This window comes from Malaya genurostris, chromosome 2, assembly GCF_030247185.1.
Source record: "Malaya genurostris strain Urasoe2022 chromosome 2, Malgen_1.1, whole genome shotgun sequence".
NCBI classification, from domain to species: domain Eukaryota; kingdom Metazoa; phylum Arthropoda; class Insecta; order Diptera; family Culicidae; genus Malaya; species Malaya genurostris.
The window spans coordinates 123,884,488-123,911,067 of NC_080571.1; the positions used below are offsets into that span (position 1 = coordinate 123,884,488).

Consider the following 26,580-nt stretch of genomic DNA (forward strand, 5'->3'; position numbering starts at 1 on the left):
CAAATTTTAACTAAAAGTTCAAATAATTCGCAGGATGGTCCATATTCTTAGAATGGAGGAAGAAAATAAATTGTAATCGTAAAAAAGCTAGCAATCTCGCGAGTAGCCAGTTTGACGTATATTGAAAATTCGATTCACGAAGCTAACAACAAATAATCATTTTATTGAAACGCTGAACTGTTTTGCCTTTCTCATATAGAAAGGTTATACAATCACTTGAAAATCGACTAGTAAAAATTGGTCAAGTGTCATATGCCATTCCCCTCAGTTCGTCGAGCTGAGCAATCTATCTTTGTGTGTGTGTGTTTCTCGAAAATGACTTAATCGATGTTGACCAACTTAGATTCAAATGAAAGGTCTCATGATTCTACACTGAATTCTTGAATTTCATCTGGATCCGACTTTCTGTTCCGGAATGATAGGAGTGTGTTAAAAATTGTGTACGTCACTTGAAGAGTCGAAACGAAAAAAGTAAAAAGTTTTCTAAATTGGTCTTGAAAGTATTCCCGGTTTTCGAATAACGACGGCAGATAATAGTCATACACTCAAAAAAGAATCTTACTTACTTTTACACTTAGTCCGGTATTCTTAATCTTAGGTTCAAATTAATGATCTTATGCTCCTACCGAAAATTAAACATATTTTTCGGTTGCAATTAAAATCATGTTAGTTGATGGCCTTACGAACCAACTTCGATTATACGTTCTCGCGTTCTAGTGCCCGAAATACTTACAATAGTGGAACTCACTTTGTTTTCTTATCGATGTCAGAGAACTGTTCATTACACCACTATGTTGTATTAAAACAGGTTTTTGACTATTTTATTCAGCGTGAACATATGGTAACAGTGTAAAGCTATGGTTGAGTTTTTTCGCCTATCCGCCACTAATGGCGCTACTTGTTATCGTGCACGGTCCCTATAGAAAAGAATTTTTTTTCGGTAGTAGTGTGCCATCTAGTGGCTAGTAGTCATTACAGTGTTAACATTTTCTCGGTGACAGAGCGCCATATAGCTGCAAATTGCAGAAGCCAATTCAACCATTTATGTTGGTTGAAAACAACGTTTTATTTCTCTAATTCAACTAAAAAATTAGTTGAATGGAAATGAAGTGTGCCTTAGCTAAGCAATGACAGCACGTTTAATTGGTGAATTCAACTAAAAAAATAGCCATTCCTACAAATATTTTATTATTATTAAGGGAATTAGAAATAAAAAATCCAAATTAGTAAAAGTAAGATTTTTTTAATTGTCTCAAAAAATAACTAATTAAAATCATAAAATCAACTAATTTTTTCGCCAAAATGCTGATTTCGGTCTTTCCGTGAGGTTCTCGAAGATCAAGTCGGATCCCGAAGGTTTTCGCTGGCATCAAAAGGAAGATTTTTTCGAACTCTGTGCTGAACTGTTATGCCACCTGGCAGGTAAACTTAAACCGCAAAGCAGACGTAAAGCTCAAAGTCTACATTTCAAAAATCCACAGAAGAACAACGTTTTTACTAACGTGAATGAATCTTCAGATTTGTGACATTGAGAAAATCTAGTTAATGAAAGTAGCAAAATGTTATCTTGTGGGATTGTGTTTTCTTTCGAATCATCATTCAATAAGTCGTCAAATCAAGTCAAATCCATATGATTTTTTCAAACTGCCAACTTTCAAATTTCCAGACATTTCGATTATTTTTCAAAACTATGAATTCAAAACAATCTCGTGTGTTAATTTATCTTGATTGAAAAAATATTGTACAAGCTCAGCAATAGTTTCCGAAACGTTATCCGTACCGATGCGTAGTGAACGATGGTAGTGAACGTTCTGGTCGGTCAATTGAGTTGGTTACTCCAGAAACTACAGAAACTAAAAAATCTACAAATGAGTTATATCTTATCGTAAATTGAAATTGCGTGAGATAACTTTGGCCATAAAGATATCAGAAGGTAGTATGTTTACAGTTATGCATGAATATTTAACCATGAGAGAACTTTGTTCAAAGTGTGTGCTGCGATTACTCACAGTCGATCAAAAACAACGACGTGTTGAAGATTCATAGTAGTGTTTGTGCATTTTTTCAAGTAATAAACCGATTTGCGCCGGTATGTGATAATGGATGAAACATGAATCCATCACGTTACTCCGGAATCAAAATGATCTTCATCTGAGTGGACTGCAGCCGGTGACCCACGTCCTAAGCGTCCAAAGACACAATAGTCAGAAGGGTTTGGTTTCAGTATTTTGGGATTTACATGGTATAATTAACATAATTAATTGTATGATTATTAGTTATTATTATTTTGGCCGCCGAATTCCACACGACCTCTAGACTGGTCCTGTCTGGAGAGAGATAGTAGGTACTATAAATCTCTCATTGGACTCAGGTCTCTTCCGACTTTCCCTAGATTTTTGTATAGTCAATAAAAAAGTGGTTGAAGCCACTAAAATAATTAAAACGTTCATCTCATGCAACTTTTAATCCAGTGCACAGTGGGGAAAAAATGATCAAAAACGCGACTTTGTTCAATAATTTTATAAAAACCTTAGCAAATATTTTCAAAATTAGTATTTCTTATGCTATTTTTTCCGTAGAATCGATTTATGGTAGTTATAAGATCCGCAAATCCGTTTTGCTCCAATTACTCCTTTTTTCTGACTTTATTTCGAAAACTAACTGTGAAACTCTGGAAAAAATTATATTCGACCAATCGGAAGGTATTCCTGACATGTCCATAAATATGTGAGATAAATGGATTGTTTTTAATGAGATTGATCGTAAATAACTGTATTCTGTTTTACCCCTAGTCCTCTTCTTCCATGAATTCACAGAAAAGAAGTTCTACTGATCAGTGTTTGGACCAATTATTTCGCATATAACATCAAAAAATAATTAACAGATAATGATCGCATGTTGCGCGCTACATTGTTTTACCATAATTTTCCCACATATATTATTTTATGTTTAATTCAGATTTACAATCTCGAAGCAGATCCAATATGACCTACCAATATTGGTTCATATTACGTAGAAAACTTCAGTGATCCAAGTACACATAAATGGAATGAAATGACAGTACTAGTCCGTTTAACCTTCTTTACCCCAATGTATGTCATAACATAAGTTGTATCTATGGGTGAACTTTCTTTCGTATTTCGAAAGTAGGCTGATTTCGGTTGATGAAAATCGATTGATATTACGAAGAAAGACCCAAAAATAAGATTACAAATGAATGCAATGACCGCACGAATCTTGTTATACCGTTTTACCCCAATTTATTCCATAAGCCTAAACTTTTGTTGGCAAAAAGACCTAGAAATAAGATTACAAATGGATTCAATGACCGCACCGTTTTACCCTACTTTTTAATTCAGCGTTAATATTTTTTTAATTCAGCCTTTTGATCTACTGATTCGGAAGCAGATCCAATACAAACTATCAATATTGGTCCATATTACGTAAAAAACTTCAACGATCCAAATACATTTTATGTTTAATAACTGTCATAGAACGTTGTATAACAGTTTTGAGGTAATATCAGGTGTACAACTTTGCTTTCGCCGTTTTCCGATAGGTGGCTGTACCGGCTGAGGCTGGTTAAAATACATAGAGGTGTGTCTTTAAAGTGAGTGTGTACAGTGCCTAACGAACTGTCATCGCCGTTTCAGTGACAGTTGTTCTTGTTTTCGTATTATTCACGCTTGAAAATGTCTGTTTATGTGCCCAATTCTCGCCATTTGCGGGAAGTTTTACTTTTCTGTTACAATTCGAAAAAAATGCAACTGAAGCGCATCGAATGCTTTCAGAAACTTACGGTGATGCTGCTCTGAGTAAAAGAACGTGTCGGGAGTGGTTTCAACGTTTTAAAAAGGGGGATTTCGATGTCGAAGACAAACATGGTGGTGGACGAGAAAAAACCTTCAAAGATGAATAACAATTTATTACGAGCTCTTAAAACCGGGTGAAACCATCACAGGAGATCGCTACCGAACGCAACTGATGCGCCTTAGTCGCGCGCTAAAAAAAAAGCGGCCACAGTATCAAGAGCGACATGACAAAGTCATCCTCCAACACGACAATGCTCGGCCTCACGTCGCAAAAGTGGTCGAAAAGTACCTGGAAACGCTGAAATGGGAAGTCTTGCCTCACCCGCCGTATTCCCCAGATGTCGCTCTTTCTGACTTCCACCTATTCCGTGCGATGGCACACGGCCTGGCAGATCAACATTTTCAATCCTTCGAAGAGTTGGAAAAATGGATTGCTTCATGGATAGCGTCAAAAAATGACTCCTTTTTTCGAACCGGGATCCGAAAATTTCCGGAAAGATGGGAGAAAGTTGTCGCTAGCGACGGACAATGCTTTGAATAAAATATCTATTAGCACTTTTTCGCAATAAAGCTTTAAAATTTGGAAAAAAACGGCGGAAGCGAAGTATTATACGACTTATGAAATAAATTGGGGTAAAACGGTATAACAAAATTCATGCGGTCATTGAATCCATTTGTAATCTTATTTTTGCGCTTTTCTTCGTAATATCAATCGATTTTCATCAACCGCAATCAGCCTGCTTTCGGTATGCGAAAGAAAATTTAACTAAAAATATGACTTTTGATATAAATTGGGGTGAAACGGGTTAAACAGGCTAGTACTGTCATTCCCATTGTGTTTGATTGGATCACAGATGTTTTGTACGAAATATGAACCAATATTGATAGATCGTATTGGATCTGCTCTGGATTGTAGATCATATTGCAACTGAATATTATAACTAGAAAAGAAATGGAATAAAACGGTAAAACGAGTTTGCTGCTGTCATTAAAATTATATGCAATCGATTTGTTAGACTTTTTTACAACAGAAAAACTCTAATCGCTCTTCTGCAAGTTCTTCGGTTTTATGTTATATAGTTAATCTTGAATACAAAGCATCGTAGCTTGGGGCAAAATGAACATAATAGCGTTTCGTGCGGTCCTTCTAAGTACATGGAATCGATTTTACTGATCATTTTACACCAAAAAAGTGCTTCGTGGTCAGCTGTATCATGCCTCCAAAAAAATCGTCGCGTTTTTGGTCCATTTTTCCCCACTGTGCAGTGGATTATTGACATCATTGACGTGTGTCGTCACTAAGCTGCCAGCATAGAAAACTCAACTAAATTGATTTACCTACCAGTTCTGTTGCTTTGGAATCATAGAAAAACATCGAACATTTTAATCACAAATCTCGTAATGACATAATCGAGGCATCAAAATTTTGTGCTTTGCTTTTTTTTTGTTTATTGGTTCTTAGCCCCAATCCTACATACTTATTGAGTTTGCAAACATTGTATACGGTAAGAGTTAGTTTCAAAATTTTAATAATAAATTAATAATCCAAAATATTAGGTTCCTCTTTCTAACCAAATATAAAAATTTTCCATCTTTCCATTTCGATATAAGTGTAAATGAAGTAAAATCGTCGTAATAATTTGACAACATTAGCATGGCATCACGTCACATGGCAGTTGGTCTTCAAAACCAGAAGAAATATAAAAATGAATTGTATCTGAACTATTCCTTGTTCGTCCGGTAAGGGCAAACGATTCTTTCACTTCAGTGCATTTGTACAGCAGACCAGTGCCATGAAGGGTAACCGTTTCAGTCATTACCAAAACAAACTGTCACTGCAAGCGGCTCCGTGACATTGTAGAGCACTCACTCTCGACTCATTCCTGAATAGCTAATTGAAAATGGGATTCCATTGAATTACGGAAGATGGTATCGATAAGTTGGCTTCCACAAAAATGCTTACTTCACCTCAAAGCAAAGCGAAGCAAAACAAAGCAGAGTGATTTAGGTCGAGGGGGAAAAATCTGTTTGACATCAACGACACTTACCGTAGCTCGGCACGTACAAATTTAAATATAAACAGTCTTCGCTCTCAACCTTCAGATATGGAAGCAGTCTTTTCAGTTGATCGTATCGGCCTTTGGAGTAATTGTTATTTACATTATTCAAGGTGGGCAGATTCTGGGGACAAACAGGGGACATTTTGATAGCCATCTTGAGCCCAGTCCATGGAATCGGTGCACTTGGGGGCATGAACCGTCTTGACCCGACTGGAGCTTCGGCATACGGTATTCCCAGATACTGGTCGACACTTTTCAGCCCGGACTGCGGATGCATCACCCGGACAATGCCTTTGATTCGGCCCTGTTTCACTGCTACCTCTCTGGTATACGGTGTTCCATCGCGTGGATCGTAGCTGGGGCTCTGCGAACGCTGGGCATGTTGTTTCCGATAGTTCGGACTACCGTACTGCTGATGGTTTTGCATTTGATGCATGTAATTCTCGAAGGGGCTGTCATTTGACATTGACGGGTAGATTTCACTGCCATCGCTAGCCAGTAGAGCAGCGATGGATTTTTTCAAATGGTCGTTCGGTATACTCACTAGGTCCTCATGGCCTAACAGATTCTCGTCACTGTCGGTCCGTGTTTCCACACGCTCGTAGGCCAAACTGAAGCACAACACCCAGTTAATTAACACAACAAATAATTTCATTTTGTTTCACTGCTGGAGGCAACCCTTTCACACGGACACGAAACTGGTGCCGTAAACAAGCATTTCGATGGAGTAAATTATTCAGTATTTTCACAAAACACTTCCCGACTGTCCTAGAATGCATCGCACACTGCCGACCGAAGGCGAAGCGCCAAAATTTTCTTCACCATTCAGTTCACACTTCACTGCCTTCACTACCGGACATATTCTGCCGAGTCGGCGTCATTTTCACTCTGGTGCTAAACTGAGAAAAATTAAAAGCATCTATATTATTTCTTTCTACCGAGATTTTGACTGTTACTCATTCCTCGTTCCTTCCTTCTGGGCCATCGCATACATCACGCGTTCCTTGTTCGTCGGTCGAAAAGGGTATTAAATGAGGAGAGCATGTACAATAATTAGCTTACTCAGGAGTGGGGGGCTAGGGAAGGGTGATGTTTGTTTTATGCCAGAGACCTACATTCGAAGAGGGCCGTCGGTCCCCTGTAGCATTCAAAGTTTACCGGTTGGATATTTCAAACCATTTTCAAAATCACTAATCACATTACTCTCAGTTTGGAGGAACCCTGTAACATGCTGTTCAATGTTCCGTTCTTAGTTCTCTAGTCGATCTAGCATTCGAATTGCAAAAGCAATTTATATTACATCATTTTGTCATCGAATAATCAAAATGGATGTAAAGTACTCCAGATTGATGATTCATTTCAAGCTCCAATTAAGTAAAAAGCTTCCGGAAAAGAATAATCTATTCTTGAATGATTTATTAAAATCTTGGTTTCATAAAATAAATATTGTTCATGATAAACTAATATGTTCAAACCTTAGGTATATATTATATCTTCGTTAATCAGAACATTTTTGTACAAATTTCAAATTCCTTTCGGAAACAGAGCAAATTCAAGTCATTTTCACTTTATATCTAGCAAATTTTCTTACGTTGATTTCTGTATTTTGCTTTAATTTCAGCAAACATTTGGGATTTTTAGCATTATTTTACGATTTTGCAAAACAATTCAAAATGCCTGAATTTACACAAATTTCTGCATACACAAATTCATATAATAGCAGAAAATTCGAAACAATTGTTGTCTATTTTAAAGTATTTGTCTATTATCAAAGTTATTTGCTGAATTCGTCAAGCATTTTGAATATTCTATTTTAACTTTAAAAAGTAAATTCAGTCAATTCAAAGAATTTAATTAATTATATTTTGAATTTTCAGCGCTCTACAAAAGATGGCGCCAATAGTTAATCTTTCTATTATTATTTCATTCGTTTACTAAACTATGGCTTCAACCTTTAGATCGTTTGCAGGGTGGAATGGCCGATCTCATGGAAAATTTGACCATCTGCCAACAACACAGCATCGTTACATTTGTGAATCTCTATTGGCGTCGTATATTTTTCCGCGAGGAATCCGGGCCATTTTTGAGCCAAATATGCATCAACAGTGGAAAGCACCGATTCTATTTTTCGTTAAGGAGTGCGACTTATGCCTACCATTTACTGCTGAAATACTGCTAAGGTGAAATACGTATATTGGTAAATAAAAGGAGCACTTATTTTAGCCCGGACTGGCTCGATTCAATGCGTAGGGTGCTGGTCTTACAAGCCAGCTGTCGTTTGAACGAGCCACGGTCTGGAAGGGCTCGTGGTGTTAAAAGGATCGTAGCACTAAGCAGGCAATGCACAGTGGTTTGAATCGACAAAAACGTGAACTGTGTAGTTAAAGTTAGTGTATAAGAAAGTTTAAATGTTAAATAGCTTTTTAAGAAAAAGGCCAAACCATGCACTGTCATGAACAAAAATGTGTATTTTTACGTTTCTAGTAATTATCTCGAACATAGTAGACACTGAAAATAAATGTGATAAAAGTTATGTACAAAAAATTGATTTTAAGTGGTTTCAAACGAAATCGCTTCATATATCCGAAACTTTTTGCGTTAGACCTATAGCTTCTTCGGCAAAGTTTTTTCTCGTTAGAAGTTCTAAAACTTTGTAGAAGACATCGTTTTTCTATCTCTTAAGGGAAAAAAATTGTTGAAATGAACTTTTATCGTAGTAGGCTTTGCACATTTTTTGTTGTCATCAAATCACGAGGTATATTTTTGTGAATGAGTTCTCCAAAGGAACCATGTATATCGGATCAACGGTTTAGCAGCTAGAGAATCAAGTTCACGTTTTTGTCGATTCAAACCACTGTGCAATGGTTCTGTACGGTATTTTGAAACAGAATGGTGAAATTCTACAAAACGAATGTAACACCAAGGCTTTCCTTTGCTTTTTCAATAATCTCAAACGTGAAAACCATGCTAAAATACCGGCAGGCCAAAGCTAAATATTCACGAAGATTCTGCATTCGACTGCTTATAAACCAGACATGCCGCCAACCGACTTTTCTTGTTCTGAAAAGAACAGATAATTTAACGGTCTACTATTAAATTTGAAGATTGTTCACGCAAATTTTTAGAACAAAAATTTTAGAACTTATTTCTTTACTTTATTCTTGTGAAAATCTTGCTTGAATTTAGAGTAGAATTTGATCCCATATTTAAAAAAGTCTTCAAGGTATCTTGGTGTCTGTGAAACATTGGTAATTTAAGAATATTCACATTACTTTTATCATACTTCAAAAAATCGATTTTTTGATTGGAACCTCGGAGACCCCTTGTGTTACAAACCGTTTGACTAAGCACGAGGAGATCGGAAAATGCACCATTCAAAGATGTTTCTCTCTGCTCAGTTTTCACATATTTCCACAAACTTTGGCTCATATGCAAGCTACTCTTAAGTTGTAAACCTAGATTGAAGATAAAATGGTTTTCACTTCTGGTACTGGGGATATCATCGTATAAGTGACATAACCGACAAAACGAACTTTTTTTTATCTCTACGATCAAATATCTCGGAGATAGCTGAACTGATTTCGACTAACTAAGGCTAGTTTGAAATTGCTATCGGCTCATTGAAAATTTTTGGAGCTTCAATGGGTGTCGCTTTCGGTTCCGAAGATATATGGACATAAGTGACGTAACCGAAGTAGTTATTTTCTTTTCGAACAATTTTTTTCAGAAAGCGACCAATGATTTAGTTCAAATGCATAATTGAAGATGCTCTTGTTCTCTGGAACTACCCGATTTAATCTGAATGAACTTGTGCCCAAAAACCAGCCCAATTTCGTATAAAAAATAACCCCTAAATGTCGGTACTGCAAGCAATGGGAATAGTGGCATCACACTCCAAAATAGAACTCAACATTTTGGCTCGGAAATGGCTGAACTCATTTTCACAAACTTCCATTGATGCCATAGAAAAATTAAATTTAATGAATATCCGACATTCGTTCTCGGAATTACAGATTAATAAGTGCTTTAAAATTCAAACTGTCTTTGCAAAACAAAAACTAAAATATCTTCTAAATCTGACTAATCCAATTTGTAGGCCATATTAGCTGATGGCCTTACGAAATAATGAAACTTATGTTATTTTTTCAGAGATGGCTTAACCGATCTAAGATTTGTTTCAATTTGTAGATGATACTACTTATTTATTTTTTTCAAATATCAAGGAAAGTGTTTTTTTTTTCAGAATAGAGCAATTCTAGGAATGAGTAGACGAAAAAGTGACAAAATCAGAATCGATCTTCTCCGATTTCAATGAAGCTTTGCACATGGCTTCAGTATGGCAAACCATAAGTTTTGAACCGATTGAGAGGTCAATCCGACTCACGACTGGTTTTCAAAAAGGGTGTATGTATTTTTGCATTTCACAAAAATTGCCTTTTTCAAATCGTTGCAACTCGGAAAACGTTAATTGTATAAAAATGGCGTCCAGTAAGAAATTGTAGGGAATCGATTGGGCACTCTAAAAAAAATATACACTGAAAAAAAAATTGAATTTTTTCTCAATAATTACAAAATAATCCGAAAAAGTTAAGTAAAAATAAAACATGGTTTCAATTTTTTTATGATTTTTATTTTAAAGCTGTTATTAAAACCTACAGATTGATGGCTATTCAATCAGTGCTTTTTTGAAAAATGAAGAAGTTACAGCTAAAACAGTTTACGGGACTCGTTGTAATTTTTAAACCGTTCATCGTACAAAAATGGCTTCCAGGAAGAGGTTCTATGAAATCAATAGGGCACTCTAAAAAAATATACACTGAAAAAAATTTTTGATTTTTTTTTCTGAATAATTTCAAAATGAACCAAAAAAATTAATTAAAAAAAAACATCAAGGTCTCGATTTTTTTTGATAATTTTTATTTTAAGGTTCTTATCAAAAAATGGTGTTATAATTAAATATCCAAGTATCTCAAGAACAGCTACTTTTAGAAGAAAGGGTATCATGAACAAATCTATTGCATTTAACCTGTAGAATAATATTCTACTGTTTAAATGATTATCTTTCAACGAGAACTTGATATTTCGAATATATCTGTAAATTGTGTTAGCTGTAACTTCTTCATTTTTCAAAAGGCACGGATGGGATAGCCATCAAACTGTAGGTTTTAATAACAGCTTTAAAATAAAAATTATAAAAAAAAATCGACACCCTAATTTTTGTTTAATTTAATTTTTTGGTTCATTTTGTAATCATTGAGAAAAACAATCAAACTTTTTTTCAGTGTATATTTTTTTAGAGTACCCAATCGATTCCCTATAACTTCTTCCTGAACGCCATTTTTGCACAATTAACGGTTTCTGAGTTACAACGATTTAAAAAGGCAATTTTCGTGATATGAAAAAATACATACGCATTTTTTAAAAATCAGTCGTGAGTCGGATTGACCTCTCCATCGGTTCAAAACTTAGGTATGGTTTGCCATACTAAAGCCATGTGCAAAATTTCATCCAAATCGGAGAAGGTCGAGTCTGATGATCTGCTAAGCATTTCTGGAATTGCTCAATACTTTAAAAGTATGAGATTATGAGTGACAGGAGTGTGCATGAGAAAGGCATGTTTACTCCATTAGGAGGATTAAAGAAGGTTTTGACACATACATTCGACGATTAACTCTTCACATAACTTTCAAGGCAAAGTCACAAGCCACAGTTTTCGATTGATATTGGAAGCTTAAAAAGAAATCGACAGTCTCCGTAATAATCGAATGACAAAGTAAACAATGAAAGGCTCCCATTTACAGTTAGGCCTTTTTTCGTAGGATGATCGGTTTTTTATTTTCGTTTTTTTTCCTTAAAGCACGGTTGAAATTTCGACCATCCATCACTTTGTAACAACGCAACAGGAAATCGGGTCCAGAGAAATCTGAATAGCAACTTGTTGGTGACCTTTTATTTGGTTATAATTTTGAAAAAATCGTTTTGACCATCTCTGATAAAGTAAGAAGGTTTCAATTTGGAGCTTTTGGGCACTATCTGCAACACTTGCGGAGTCGAGAGCTGGGTGGGTTCGTTTGACCATTAACACAAACAAAATGAAACCAAGTTTAAAATATATTTCGAACCAAGTTTAAAATATACACGTCGCTTTGTACACTCACCACTATGTACTTAAAAAATCTGAAGTCTGATCTAGTTGAATTGAATAGAATTTTATCGACCCCAATTTTCGGTACCTCCAGAACCGTTATAGTCGGCTCCGTTTGTTAGTTTGAAAAAGTTGTAAGCCAAATTTAAAAGATTTTTTACATACTTTTCATCGTCGCTTTTCACATCTTGAACACATCCTTTGATTCCAGAGCCGTAAGTCGGATTTGAATATTATTCAATAGCTATTTATGATACTATAAGCTCGACAAAGTTTATGAAATCAATCTCAGCGAAAAAGATGAGAGCTCCTTTTTGAAGTTCTGACCACGATTTCTGAAAGCGAATGTTCTGGTCACAAGCTTAATAGAAGGATAATATGACTGGATTTTATTCGTTTTCACATTGGCATGTACGTAATTCTGGAACCAGAAGTCATATCCGGTTAAAATTATATAACATTTTATGAGATCGTAAGACCTTTCATATGAGCATTGGGGTGCAGACAGAGAAAGCCCGGAAGGCAGAGCGAGAGCGATCTAAGGTAGCTGTCAAAGTGCAAGTGTCACGAGAAGCGTCAAGACGCGTGCGAGCTAGTTACATTCGATCAAAGCAAACCTTACAGAGTGAATGCGATGCGAAAACAGTACATCGCATTGAATCACTTCGCTTCGGTCCGCGTTCCGCGCTCACTCTGACATCAACCCTTGCATCAACCTAAGGTTGATGCGTCAAGACGCGCGTTCGAGCACAAACCTGTCAAAGTGAACGCGATTAGCCAACAGTAGGTACATCGCACTAAATCCGTTCCGGTTCGCACTTTACGGTCACTCTAGCAGGACCCTAAGTTTGTAAAAATCGGGTCACCTATTTCTGCGAAAAGCAAGTGCTGTCATTTTTGTCGCACACACAGACATATTACAATCACGACAGACAGAGTCGAATGGTATATGACACTCGGCCCTCCGATTCTGGATTCAAAACTCGGTTTTCGCAGTGATTACATAGCCTTTCTATGTGAATGGAAACAATGTAGAAACAATTTACATGATTCTTGTCGAGAATCGCTTCCACTAGAAAGATAATCCTATTACCATGGGGGCAAACTTTTGCCATGTGTCCAAGTTGTGAGCTCAGAAAGAGAAAGTTCAACTTATCGTTGAACTCGAAATTGTCGGAAACTCAAAGAGGAGAATGGAAATCCCATTGCAGTCAAACTCCGTGGCAAACTTAGAAATCAAATCGAAAACAGAGCCGAAAAGAACCTTTATGCAATCTGCGTGGAAGAAACTGATTACGTTGTGTGCTTCGTGGTTCAATTCTACTAGGTATCATTACGTTTTCTCGGCTTTTGAAACGTTCAATCGATTCATATTGCAAGCAGCCACAATGGCTTAGAATAACATGAAACTCTCAGGGAATGGTAATAGTATTATTCCAGGCGATATGGAGAATGGGGAAATCTCAAGATGCTTCTACTATTTTCGCTGAGCAAACATCATCTCTAAACTTTCAACTGCAGAGAGAATATATATTTAGTAGATTGAAAAACCGATAAACGTTTCCAATGAGTAGATTGAGTAGATTATTTGATAAAGATGTCTGTTTTCAACTTTGGAATCGGAACAAACGTGATATGCATCACCAACAAAGACTGCCGATTCGAGAACGGCTCCCGTTGAACCGCGCTATATCTGTTATTCACTTTAGATTGTGCAAAGAAGAACACTAAAATCTCTATTCGCCATCCATCGTGAATATGAGAAATAAACCAACCAACCTTCAACAACTATTCAACTTTTTTTTGGGAACCGACATGAGTCTGCTGGAATGGAAAAACCTGAGTATTAAATCCTTTAGCGTTGATGTATGGAAAGCCCAGAAATTCACAGTATTATCTAATTCAAAGCAAACGGCGCTCATAATTTGCCTCCGGTGAGCGCATAAACGCGGACGCCGTTGCGAGTATTTCCACTTCAAATCCCATATTCATTTCATCAATTTGCCTGTTTCAGTTGGATTTACGTTTTTAATAAATTGCCTTCTTGCAACCCGGAATATTTTTTTTTCTGTGTTGGCACCTCTCGCGCGTACAAGCTACGATTTCACTTTTCCACGATCATTTTCCACTCTGATTTAAACCGGCGTGCGATGCTCGCTGCTGTTTGTTCTGCCTCCGCGCGGATTCCGACCGTAGATACAACTGTTGATGCTGTGCTCCCTCTGGCACTGGTACCAGCTAGCTCCTCTGTTGCGTACTTTTCCCAGAGCAAATGCAAACACATACACACCGGAGTACTCTGTAACGAAAGGCAAAAAAAGTAGAGCGAGAATTGAATAGCCGAAAATAAAAACACATTTATAAACAACGACGTAAGTCGAGAGAGAGAAAAAGTGAACACTCAGTAAAGCTAATCAGATGTTTACGTTTTTTGTAACTTTGGCAGCAGAAAGAAAAATATTTCCAATCTATTTATAAGACCCTTTCCTCAGGTTTTGGGAGTCGTTTTGTGTGGCATTTTCCGCGCCTATTCGCGTGGACGCGTGTTTGTTGCATGCCGTAGCTTGAGTATGTTGGGGCACACACAGGGTCGCCATTTGAATGGGGCGAGGATCGTCACTATACAACTCCAACGACGTCCACGGATGACGAATAGAGACTCTGCGGTTGGGAATGCGTCACAGAGATTTAATGGACAAATAGTAATTATCGCAGTAAAGATGAGTTAATTTTTTTTTGCGATGGCGTTCTCTACGGTAGCAGCTGTTGACGAAGGTTGTAAGATGTTGAAGATTATGTTAAAACACTGCATCGTTAAACATTTGTGAATCAGCAAGTAAGGAGCGAGTATTGCAATTATGATAAAACTTTCTTTCGGTTATAGGTTCAAGCAAGTTGATTAAGCTAAAGTAATTAATTCAATTTGATTGATTTATCAAAAAATTACAGCACATTAATTCGTTCATAGAAAAAACTGCAAGTCAAACTTATTCAAACACATTTCGCATAGCATTAGAATTTATAATGAATTGCATTTAAAATCCATTTTGATCAATTTCAAGTCATTTCAATATCGCACCGGTACCTGATTAAGTGAAAATTTCAAAAGTGACTACACTCATCAAATCGTAGCTTCGCAACACTGATTAAGATTTATGTTTGAGAAAATTAGTGACTGAAACGAGCAAATCAGTTGTTCAACTATCTCAGCCATCGTATACTGTCCATGCTTACAAGAAGATTTATCTCTGATTCTCAGGACAGACGTGTGACCAATGTGGTTTCAATAGGCTGGTTTATGGTTTATGATTTTGACCTACTAATCTAAGTCTCATGGTTTGATGGTTCTAAGTTATTATGATGATAATTCTTCAAATTGAGAGAATTTCATACTTTTGAAAGAAGTTACACACGTTCTCAGTTTATAAAGCGGTAACAAATGTTCAAAGGAAAATCTACGATTCATTCAAATAAGAAATTTTTCGAAATTTTACCACACCAAGAATATGACATCACGACGTGAATTCTGTTAAGAGAACGGTCTCAAGTCGAACGAAGCCGATCTCGAAGCATAGCCAATTTTTAGCCGTCCCTTGCATCAGATGCACGAATTTCACAAATTTTGCCAGCCAAATTTACACCCAAATGAAAGAATATTCGCTTTTCAAACAGAATGCGTTCAAATTCCTAGTCTAATGTCAAAATGTGCATATCATGAGAAGGCCAACCAGAATCCGAGAAATTCAACTAAATCACCTTCTTAGGCATAATTCTTGGAACCGAAAGTAGCTGAGATGAAAACATCAGAAGTTAAAAAATCTTTGATTATCATTTTCAAATATTCGATATCATAAAATTCATAATATATATTTGTTCTAACTTCACTTCCCAAGAAACTCCAAAACACAGGGAATTCGAACTTGTGTGGATTTCACCCAAAACTGCAAGTAAAACATCATTTGAAATATTATTTTGAACCTTGAGCACAACCTGATGAAATGTGACTACTAAAGTGAAGCAATACCTTTTGGCCAACTTCAATCATCGTGAACTTTGTTCTTGACACTGGAGAGGAATCCATTTGACTTCCAATTTCTGGAGAAAACTAAATATTGCATCATTTTTGTACCAAAAGAGCAATTCCACCACAAACGACAGATTTTTTTAATTTAATTTTCATTTGTTGGTTTTGCATAAGCGTTATTCATGACAGACGCAATAATTTGCATCATCAATTCGCCATTTTCACTCCAGCCTTACTTTTGAGAAGGGACTAAACAAAAATCCCTTGAAAATTTCAGAAACTGTGGGTCTGATCGATTTGGTGTCTTCTGCAATGTTTTAGGTAATTATAAGGACTATGTTAAAAAATGTAGCACAGTTGAAAAAAAATTTAATGGGATGTTCACGTTCTGACTTGTAGCCATGGGTTTTATTCTTCCTCTTACGGCATCACATTATCTTTTACCATGCTTTGTTTAGAGCCAATACATGCCTTCTAATGCTGTTTATTATCTCGTGATATTTCTCCATAATATATTTAACAGAACTAATTTTTGTTTTGTCAATATCAATATTACCTTTTTGGATGTACTCTGGAACGTTCGAGTCCGTTGTCTCTGTTGATGTTACTAATGTGTTTCCTGACCGAGAACAATCATGTTGGAATTTGTTGACTCTATTGGTGTTTCTGTTGTTGCTTGTATTGTTTCCTGACTCTGAACATCCATACAAGCATCTTCCTCTTCACTACTCGATAAGTCATCGCTACTAGATAGAGCAGTTCGTTTGTTCGACTCCAAACGACATGAATCACAAATTTCAAACTTTTTGTTAAGCTGATTTTTTTAACAGATCATAGTTCAACTAATTTGTTCCTTCTCAAAAGTAAGGCTTAGTTCCTTCTCAAAAGTAAGGTTAGAATAATGTTGTTCTATTTTAGCTTGGTTTTGGTATTTGATCATAGAGGTTCTAACCTTGAGGTCATTCGCCTCTATGAGCTAGTGAAACTTTCTAATCCTTTGTGCGGGATTGGGAATCGAATCCAGGTGAGCTGCATAAAAGGCATCGATCAACTCAATGCGCTATACGCTCCCTCTTCCATTTTAAATAAGAACTGTACTCAAAAATAATGCAACAGAAAAAAATGGTCACAAAAATTCTTTCAAAATTGGATATTTTCAAAACTCCAATAAATACAAACATATGTTTTTGGGGACGGGTATGGTGCGATGGGTTAGTCGATGCCTTTCACGCAGCCCACCTGGGTTCGATCCCCAACCCCGCACATAGGCTCAGAAAGCTTTTCTAACCCGAAGAGGCGAATGACCTTAAGGTTGAAACCTCTATAATTGAAACAAAACAAAAAAAAACATATGTTTATGCAAAATTAATTTAATAAACTTTCCTTTCTGGAGTAAATGCCCGAACCTTGGACTTAACACTTCCCAGCAAATTCGGTTCAATACTTGTGTCATCTTATTTATCAATTTATATCGTTTATTTATACCCGGTTTCAACCTAGTAGCGGTCGTCACTTGCGTCTTCACTCTTTCCTCAAATTCTTGTCGTTTGGAAGACCTTTTCTATTCCCTGAGGCTCTCCTTTCATAATCACCCAAAACTTTACTATTGGACGAAGTTCTGGCGAGTTTGTCGGATTGGGCTCATTCGGCACAAAAACAACAACGTTGGCTTCGTACCACTCCATCGCATGGTTCGTGTAACGTGTAACAATGACAGTTCCGGCCAAAGCAGTGTGTCACCTTCGTGGGACCAGAGGAAGGACAGCTGGCACTTTTGAAGGCCATATTTTTTTTCTTTATATTTGATCGTTGATGTGTTGTCGGTTATAACTTACAGCGTGTTGAGTTTGCCGTACCCAAAAGTCGGCTACCACACCAAGTATTTAGTATAAATTATTCGATCTTATACTTATTTGCTTGGAATCCGCTTTGATGAGCGTCTCGTCGCTCATTACGATTCATTTCGGCTTCACCAACCTCTCGCGGCGCGGTATTTGGCCATAGTATTCTGTATATAGTAGAATTGTCGATTCCCAACTATCTCACGATCCACCCGTGGGATCTCGACAGATTGTAACGAAATTAATAGAGACCCTCTCTGAAAAAATTTATGTAATTTGACGAGAATCGATACTTTTTGAAGACCGTGAATACTTTTTGCACAACTCAGATATGACTATAAGGGTATTCTTGTGGGGTAGATGTAGTAAGTGACTTTAAAAAGGGTAGTGTAATGTTCGTAGCGACATAACTCCTGAACTTCTGAACGGATTGCTATGAAACATTTGCACTTCAAATTGCTATGAAACTTGGCTCTTTAAAGATTATCACTAGGACATTTTCAGGGGGGAGTGTGTAGCAAGTATCCTTAACAGGGAGGGAGACATTTGACGCAATTTATCAAATTTAAAGAGAATCGATTATTTTTGCAAACCATACATACTTTCTGAAAAACTCAATTATGGTCTTAAAGGTATTCGGGGGAAGGGGAGAGGGGAAGTGTAATGAGTGCCTCTAAAAAAGGCAGTTTAATGTGAAGTACTCAGAGTCTCATCCAAAGGGTGAACGACCATAAAGGTTAAAGCCGAGATAAAATAAATGATATAAAAAACCTTTTTTTATTGGAACTTCGGAGACCCCTAGTGCGACATATCATTCGACTCAGATCGACGAGTTCGGAAAATGTCCGCGTGTTTCTCTGTGTGAGCACTTTTTTCTGAAAACGTTTCTCTCGTTTGAAAACTACTTTTGGTTAGCATATTAAGTTAGAAAAACAAAAAACATCAAGCAAATGTAGACTACATATAAAAATTTACAATGTTTACTTATAATACGCATTATTTCTACGATAAAGTTGGGTTTTGATTTAATTTTTGGACATAGTCTGGTCAAGATGATTTCAAAATTGATTATAGTGACGCATTATTCGATTGACTGGACTATTTTTTGCATAATTTGTTATATTGTGATTTTCTGTGCCTAAATCCCGTACAATTTTACATTTTTCTACACATTGGTTTCCTAGATGTATGTCTATAAAAATAGTTTCATTTTTTCTACTGAATGATATAGAGTTACATTTTTGCCTTTCTCATATAGAAAGGTTATGCAATCACTTGAAAAACCGACTAGTGAAAATTGGCCCGGAGGGCCAAGTGTCATATTCCATTCGACTCAGTTCATCGAGCTGAGCAATGTCTGTGTGTGTGTATGTGTCAAATAATCTCACCAGGTTTTCTCGGAGATGGCTGAACCGATTTTGACAAACTTAGATTCAAATAAAAGGTCTTGTGGTCCCATACGGAATTCCTGAACTTCATCCGGATCCGACTTCCGGTTCCGGAGTTATAGGGTAAAGTGTGTTCAATATTGTACACCGTCACTTAAACTGGCGAAACAAAACATGTAAAAAAATTCTAAACTGGTCTCAAAACTACACAAATCGATATTCATTATCAGTAGAAAACTAAACAAACCAACTCCGGCTATCCTGGTTCCCGGTATCCGGTTCCGGAAGTATCGGAAATAGTGGTCATATATACCAAAATGGTTCTTACTCACTATTCTTAGCGATGGTTTGCCCGATTTCCACAAACTTAGATTCAAATGAAAGGCCTTCCGGTCTCATACGGAATTACTGAATTTCTTCCGGATCCGACTCCCGGTTCCGGAATTATATGGTAGAGGGTGTTCAATATTGTATACCGTCACTTAAGGACTATTCACACATATCCGGTCCGGTTCAGTGCCGGCACGACACCGTGCACGGATACTGATATTATTTCATTCGTTTTCTATGCGCGCATTTACACCTATCCGGCACCGTGCTGTTTCAGTGCAACTCGCCGTCAATGTAGCGTCCGTCTGGCAAACTCAAATTCGTCGTCACCGATATTTTTTATTTTCTATGAAGTCGGTATGTCATTCCATTGGCTGTGCCGGAACGGAAACAGCACGGAAACGGAACTGAAGGGTTCCGATAAAAAAGAACACTGACGGCGCACTGAAGGTACTTTCACTGAACCGTCACGGAACTGAAATGTGTGAATAGTCCTTTAAACTGGCGGAATAAAAACTGTAAAAAATGTTATAAACTGGACTCTAAGCCGTTATTCCCAATCTTACCGTCAATGGAAAGGTCTTATGGTCCTACCAAAAATTAGTGCATATTTTCGGATGTAACAAACATTCAAATCGCAATTTAGAGTGCATACTAGAAGAGTTTGTGTGTCATGTTAGTTGGTGGCCGTACGAACCGACTTTGATTATACCGGTTCTCAGGTTCCGGTGCTGGAAGTGCATATAATAGTGAACCCACTTCGTTTTCTTAAGGATGACCTACGCAATCAAAGTACTGTTTTATTCTGTATGTTATACTAGTTAATGTACAAACAATCTCTTGGTTTCTTTCAAAAATCGAAGCGAAAAATTTTGAATAGAATACCACAATATTATACATGAGAAAGACATCATTATACCACTAGGTGGATTAAAACAGTTTTACATTGAACTTGAGTAGACTTTTGCAGCCCCAATTGTAGAAAGGATGTATTTCGTTCTGGAATAATGTGGCGTCGCTTTTGTTTCTAATTTCCATAAAAAGTTTCATGCCATCTGCATATATAAGAACATTTAGATATTTGAGTATGAAAGAAATGTCGTTTGCATACAATATGGAAAGAAGAGGCCCTAGATGAGAGCCCTGAGGTAAACCCGATGTTCCATCAATTGGTGCAAACAGAATGTTTTGAAAGCGAACTAAGTGTACACATTTCGTTAAATATGATACGGTCGAAAGCTTTACTAAAGTCGGTGTATAGAGTTTCTATGTGGTTGCCAGAATCCATGGCATTCAGAGTGAAAGTGATAAGTTCCAGTAGATTTGTTGTGGTTGAGCGACCTTCAAAAAATCATAATTGACATGGCATAAGTTACGCAACTGACAAATCGAACAGTATCCTTCCAGCTTTGCCAACTTCTGAATGCTGGGTTTACCGTAGAGTGCAGCGAGCTCGTGGTTCATCCTTCGCCGCCACACACCGTTCTCCTTCATACCGCCAAAGATCGTCCTTAGCACGAATCGCTCGAAAACTCCGAGTGTTTTGCAGTTCTCCTCGAACATCCATATTTGGTGTCTGCAGAGAATTACAAGTCGCATAAACATTTTGTACATGGTACATTTGGTGCGGTGATGAATCTATTTTGACCGAAGTTTCTTTTGGAGCCCGTAGTAGGCACGACTTCCATTGATGATGCGTCTTAATATTGCACGACTCACATCGTTGTCAGTCCTTAGTAAGGATCCGAAGTATATAAATTTCTATCGTATATCGTGTCTATTGTGACGTGCACGGTTTCGCCTACTAGCATGCACCTACTTTGTTTTAGACGCGTTCACCATCAGCTCAACCTTTGTTGCTTAGCGTTCCAGGCAATTTGATTTAATCTCCACCAAACTTTTCGTGTTCCTTTTGGGTCCCATAATAATTATGCAACATTTTAGATCGATCGGTGAAACTGAAGGAAAACCTACATTTGTAATATGATTTGACTTTCTTCTATTATGCTATATTATATTATTATATTATAACCCATAAATCAAGTTGAAATTTTTTGGAAAAGGTTTCATTCATGTTTCTATTGTTGTAATCTTTCATGAAAAATTTACCTAATTGCACTAGACGAAATCCCAAAAAAAAACCTTACCTCGCATCTTGTCTCAGACCAGCCGCCATTGAAAATTGTTTACATGTTTTAGTTCCAACTGTTTGCCGAAGCATAGTTTGCTGCTAGGGCAATAAATCAATCGATAATTTTTGACCCATTCCAATAATACATCATCATTAAACGCTTCAGTCGCGAAAATCAGCATCGGCCAGTAAAATTAAAACTATCCGCACACGACAGAAACCTGCAGTAACCTTTAGTAAGTAGTTTGAGCCGTGGCCAAAAATCTGCTCACAATGACACCGTTTACCGTAGTGCCAACGTTGCCGAACGGGCGTCATCCTCTGCATGATCTCCTTAGATTAAAATTACCCACTCTGAATTATGGGACACGCAACTGTTCCTCATTATCCCAGCTCGGCTCCGGTCCTTGGCCGGAACGCGAACAGAGAAAGAAATCTAAACAGGAGCCGAGCAAATGAGTGGCTCGTATAATTTGCATCTTGCTCCATTTCGAAACCTTGAAAATTGGATTGTTTCTGCTTGAATCCGGGTGCATTGCCAAGTTGGATACAGGCCCCAGTTGGCATCATCGCCAACAGAAACAGAACCGAGTCGTGGTGCCGTGACATCGTAGACGACGGAGCGTGTTAAGGGGACGCAAGTATTTTCCTCACCCAAGCCCCGCAATTCTATTAAAAACTTTGTGTGTTGAAGTTGGTTTTGTCACAACGCAGCATAATGTGAATAGGGCAAGAAAATGCTTTCGAAAGTATTCACTCAAATGATGAATTGTTTTGTAAATGAAAACTTGCGAATCTATAAAGAATGTGTACTGTACGGCACAACATTTTGCTCTCGTGTTCGTCTTCTACACAAAGCCCCGGCTGAAGCAAATAGAACACGAGTACCACGTTCCTGAGTTTGTCAATGTGTTATGAATGTCGAAGAAGTTATTATTTCTTTGCTTGGGACTTTCTGATCCCAAGCACAAAAGTTGGCGCAACGATTTTTTTTTCGTAGCGATTGTGATACTTTTCTTGTCCGCGAAACATAACTTGGTTATAACACTGAAAACGTTCAGAAGACGCTTGAACGTTGCAAAGGAAACCAAAAGTTCATTCCTGAAATATCCGGTGGCAGGTTTCAAGATGTTGTATCCGCCAATGTGCCTCGGGATTATATGCGCCTTGTTGCGAAGTGTGGGATTTAACTTTTCAAAAATACATTCACTGTTAAAGTCCTTCTGAAAAATTGCTCTTAATTTCTATGGAAGGATCGGTCGTGAGATAATACAGGTTTGGTACGTTGTTATATCGTCTCGACCAATGATGACAGTCACTCACAAACTCACTCGTTGGGTAGTTTTTCCTCAATACCTAATCCGATACAATCTTTTATGAATCAAAGGATGAAGTCACATCCATCTCAATACAAGTTTCTAATATCGCTCATAGACGCAGGATAGCAGGAAAAATCGTTAACTTGGTAAATAAGGCCAAGGGAACGACTCGTGTTGCTCCAATGCTATACACAATAGTAATAATAATAATAAAACTATTAATAATAATACTAGTGACATCAATTCATCGGGAAACCACTGCTATCAACAACATTAATACAATTCACCAACCGATCAATCATCCATCAAATAATCTACCCCATAGAAAGAGAAAATTGCATGTCAACGGAAATGGTGAATCAAAACAGAAGGAAGTTTCTCCACCAGTATGAATAACGCAAAACTCGGATAGCTGTTTGATCCTGACTGATTTCATGTGGTGTGCTTAATACAGAAAAATCAGTAGACGCTGATTGAAGCTTTTTGGAGGCAGAACTTCATGGTCCGAAAGTTATTCCCATCGTCCGTCTTTATTTGATATACGAGCGTGTTATTGAGAAATCTCAAGCACGTTAGAATCAATGCAACGTGTGACAAACCTAGCTAAACGGAGCTAAAACACTCCATCTATGTTTCTTCTTTTGACAAGAGATAAGATCACTTACCAAAAAAGTATAAGTATTTTCGAGTCACGACCGGGGAGGGTTCTTGATGTCAGTAGGATCATTTCACTAGTCATGCAATTGTCTGGAATACTGGATTCGATATCTGTTAAAATAGTAGGTAGGTCAAGTTCTACACCAGAACGCAGAACCCTGACTTAGCGTTGCACTTGATGAGTTTTCTATTTGCAAAATATAAAAATAAAATATTTTTATTAATTCTCGCGTTTCGAGTAATTTACCACCTAACCATTTAATCAGACTTCACATTCCACGATTTGGATTCAGCTTTGCACACTTTTTCGGTATGGAAAAATATTTGGCAAAATATTGAAAAGGAAATCTAAAATTTGATGTATATATTATTACATGTACTTTCTTCAAATTGTTGTAACTCGGATACTGTTCATTATACAAAACTGATGAAATTAACAACAGAATAGGTTGCTCCAATTGGGATGTCACTTTGCACACGACAAGAGTATGGCAAACCATTTGTTTAGTAGGAATGAATAGACTAATTTGATCTAAGACGGATTTTAAAAGAGAAGGATGGGTAAAGCCAGAGACATAACTGGAGAACGTAAATACGAATGATACTGGCATGCTTTTTTCACACTTCCAAATACCAATAACAACTGTTGAGTACTTTTTGCTACCATTTATTTATATACATTCTGGACAATCAGATACTGGAACTGAACTAAATTACTAAATTCTAAACCTGTGACTGGTTCCAAATTAAGTTGCAAGATTCAGGTATTAGGTTCTACACGCCCATTGAACGTAAGTTTAAATTGAAGGCGAACCACTCAAATTAAAAAAAAAAGTGCACGTACTTGTCAAAGTTCGAGTAATTTCTTCCTAAAATAGGAAAAAAAATATTTTTTCTACTCAACATTTGAGTTCTCAAATTCGCCTTTTCATTAGTATTTAAACACATGAAATTTACATTTTTTACCAATATGAAGAGCATATAAGCGATTTAAAACTGTTCAATTTCGGAGTCAAAATGAACGACTCTAAAACACCTATGTCGGATTTCTCGATTGGCATAATCGAACCCAGAAATTTCCTTGAGAAATTTTTAATGAAATCATTCATTAGAGATTGATGACAGCTTTAAAAACAGGATCTAGAATTTGCAAAGCGAGATGATATATTTTTGATTTCTTAAGTTTGCTATGAAAATATTCCAAGAATGAAAACATACCGAACAGCACAACACGGTTGAAGTTTTATTTCCACTCAGAAGTTTGAAAGCTTGAAACGTTTTTTAATGTAAGATGAAAAACGAGAGAACTCATGGCTTGAGTAAATTTTTCTCAACCCGATACTCAAATTTGGACATATCGTTCTAATTTACGAACTTGAATAATTCTGGAACTAAACTCATTTTCCGAATCCAGGTGTAAAATTTAAGTCTAGAATTGAGCTCTGAACTAGAATTCCGTAGCTAAATTCAGTTCAGTTCCAGAACACAAGTTCCGAATGCAATTCCGGCATGCAGGTTCTGAATTCTGAACCTGAATTCTTGAACTGAATTTACCAATTAAATCCTGAAACTGGATTCAGGAATTAAATTCTAGTTCAGTACGCAGTTCGAAAGTTCTGGTTTGGAGTTCAGATCTAAAGTTTTGTTTCTGAATCCAGATCTAGAATTTAAATCTTAATTTTGTTTCAGAATTCCGAGGTGGAATTCCTGAATCAGAATTCTGGAGACGAATTCCAAACTTAAATTAAGAAACTAAACTCAGTCCAGAAATCTAGTCAAGAAACCAGCTCTTAAAATTTAGTTTCAGAACCTAGAATTAGGATTCAGTTCCGGAGTCTTAGTTTTAACTTTTGCAACTAAATTCTGAAACTGAATTCTGAAACTAAATTGTATACCTTAATTTTAGTTCAGAACACTGGTGGAGAAGAATCCAGGTTCTGTACTCAGTCGACATAGATTCTGAACTGTCTTCCGAGTGCGATAAAGCAAACAAGCGTGATGAATTTTCCTCGTTGTTCACAAAAGTTAGAGAAAACTAAATTTTGAGTTATTTGTGGTTATATCACACTGTTGATAATTAAATCATAAATTGCTCATCATAACATGATTAAACGATTGTTTCATAGTCACCTGTCAGATTAGGATTTGTATGGAACCGTTAATATTTTATTTTCATTCAACCCCCATTCCGTCTCTCCATCATCTTCATTTGAAACTAACTATATTCGCTCGCCTAAATTAACCTGATTCTTATTTCCTCTTTTTTTCTGTCTTCCACCATCCATTTTTATCACTAATTAGATCTACATGCCGATTCTAACCTCGTCGTTTTTCTTGTCTTCCACTGTCTTTTTGATAACTAATTAGATCTAAATGCTGATTCCAATCCCGTCGTTTGTTTTCGCTCGTTTAGCACCCCCTCCACCAACCTTTGTTTTCAATTTACTTAATAAATTTCATCCTCTCTCTCACCTTCCAAGTAATAGTACTAATACTGTTATGCTTGGTGTCATCAAATAGTTATAGTGTTATAAATTTAGTTTTAACTGTTAGTTTTAATTGTAGTGTTAGGCCTAAATGTAACTATCTGTTGGATCATTGTAATCTGTTGATACAAATGATGAGGAGGTTTTATGGCTGCTGGAGAGAGATTGCTAAATTTCATCTCCTTCGGGCTTTTCCCTGCTCCAAATAAATAAATAAATCATATTCCAGATGGTCACGATGTTTAGTACACTTCGAGATATTCACGATTAAGTTTTACCTATTCTACCACAAAGTGAATTTCGAAAAGGCGTCCCATAGTAAAGTAAGACGTATTCACATCAAAAGAACCTGTATATTTAAAAATACAAAATTTCTTCATATTCTAG

The 26,580-nt window shown here is 36.9% G+C and overlaps 1 protein-coding gene across 4 annotated transcripts in view; it reads right to left on the minus strand.

Moving 5' to 3' along the window:
- LOC131427034 (uncharacterized) overlaps positions 1-26,580 on the minus strand; it is a 101,851-nt gene that overhangs the window by 16,426 nt on the left and 58,845 nt on the right. For 2 of the 4 annotated variants that reach the window (XM_058589915.1, XM_058589916.1), the window contains exon 2: positions 5,861-6,771. In XM_058589915.1, the coding sequence (XP_058445898.1) occupies positions 5,861-6,527 (667 nt within the window). In that variant the 5' untranslated portion in view covers positions 6,528-6,771. Of the gene's footprint in view, positions 1-5,860; positions 6,772-14,041; positions 14,317-26,580 lie in introns of all 4 variants that reach the window. The other 2 variants (XM_058589914.1, XM_058589912.1) reach the window with 2 other exon arrangements.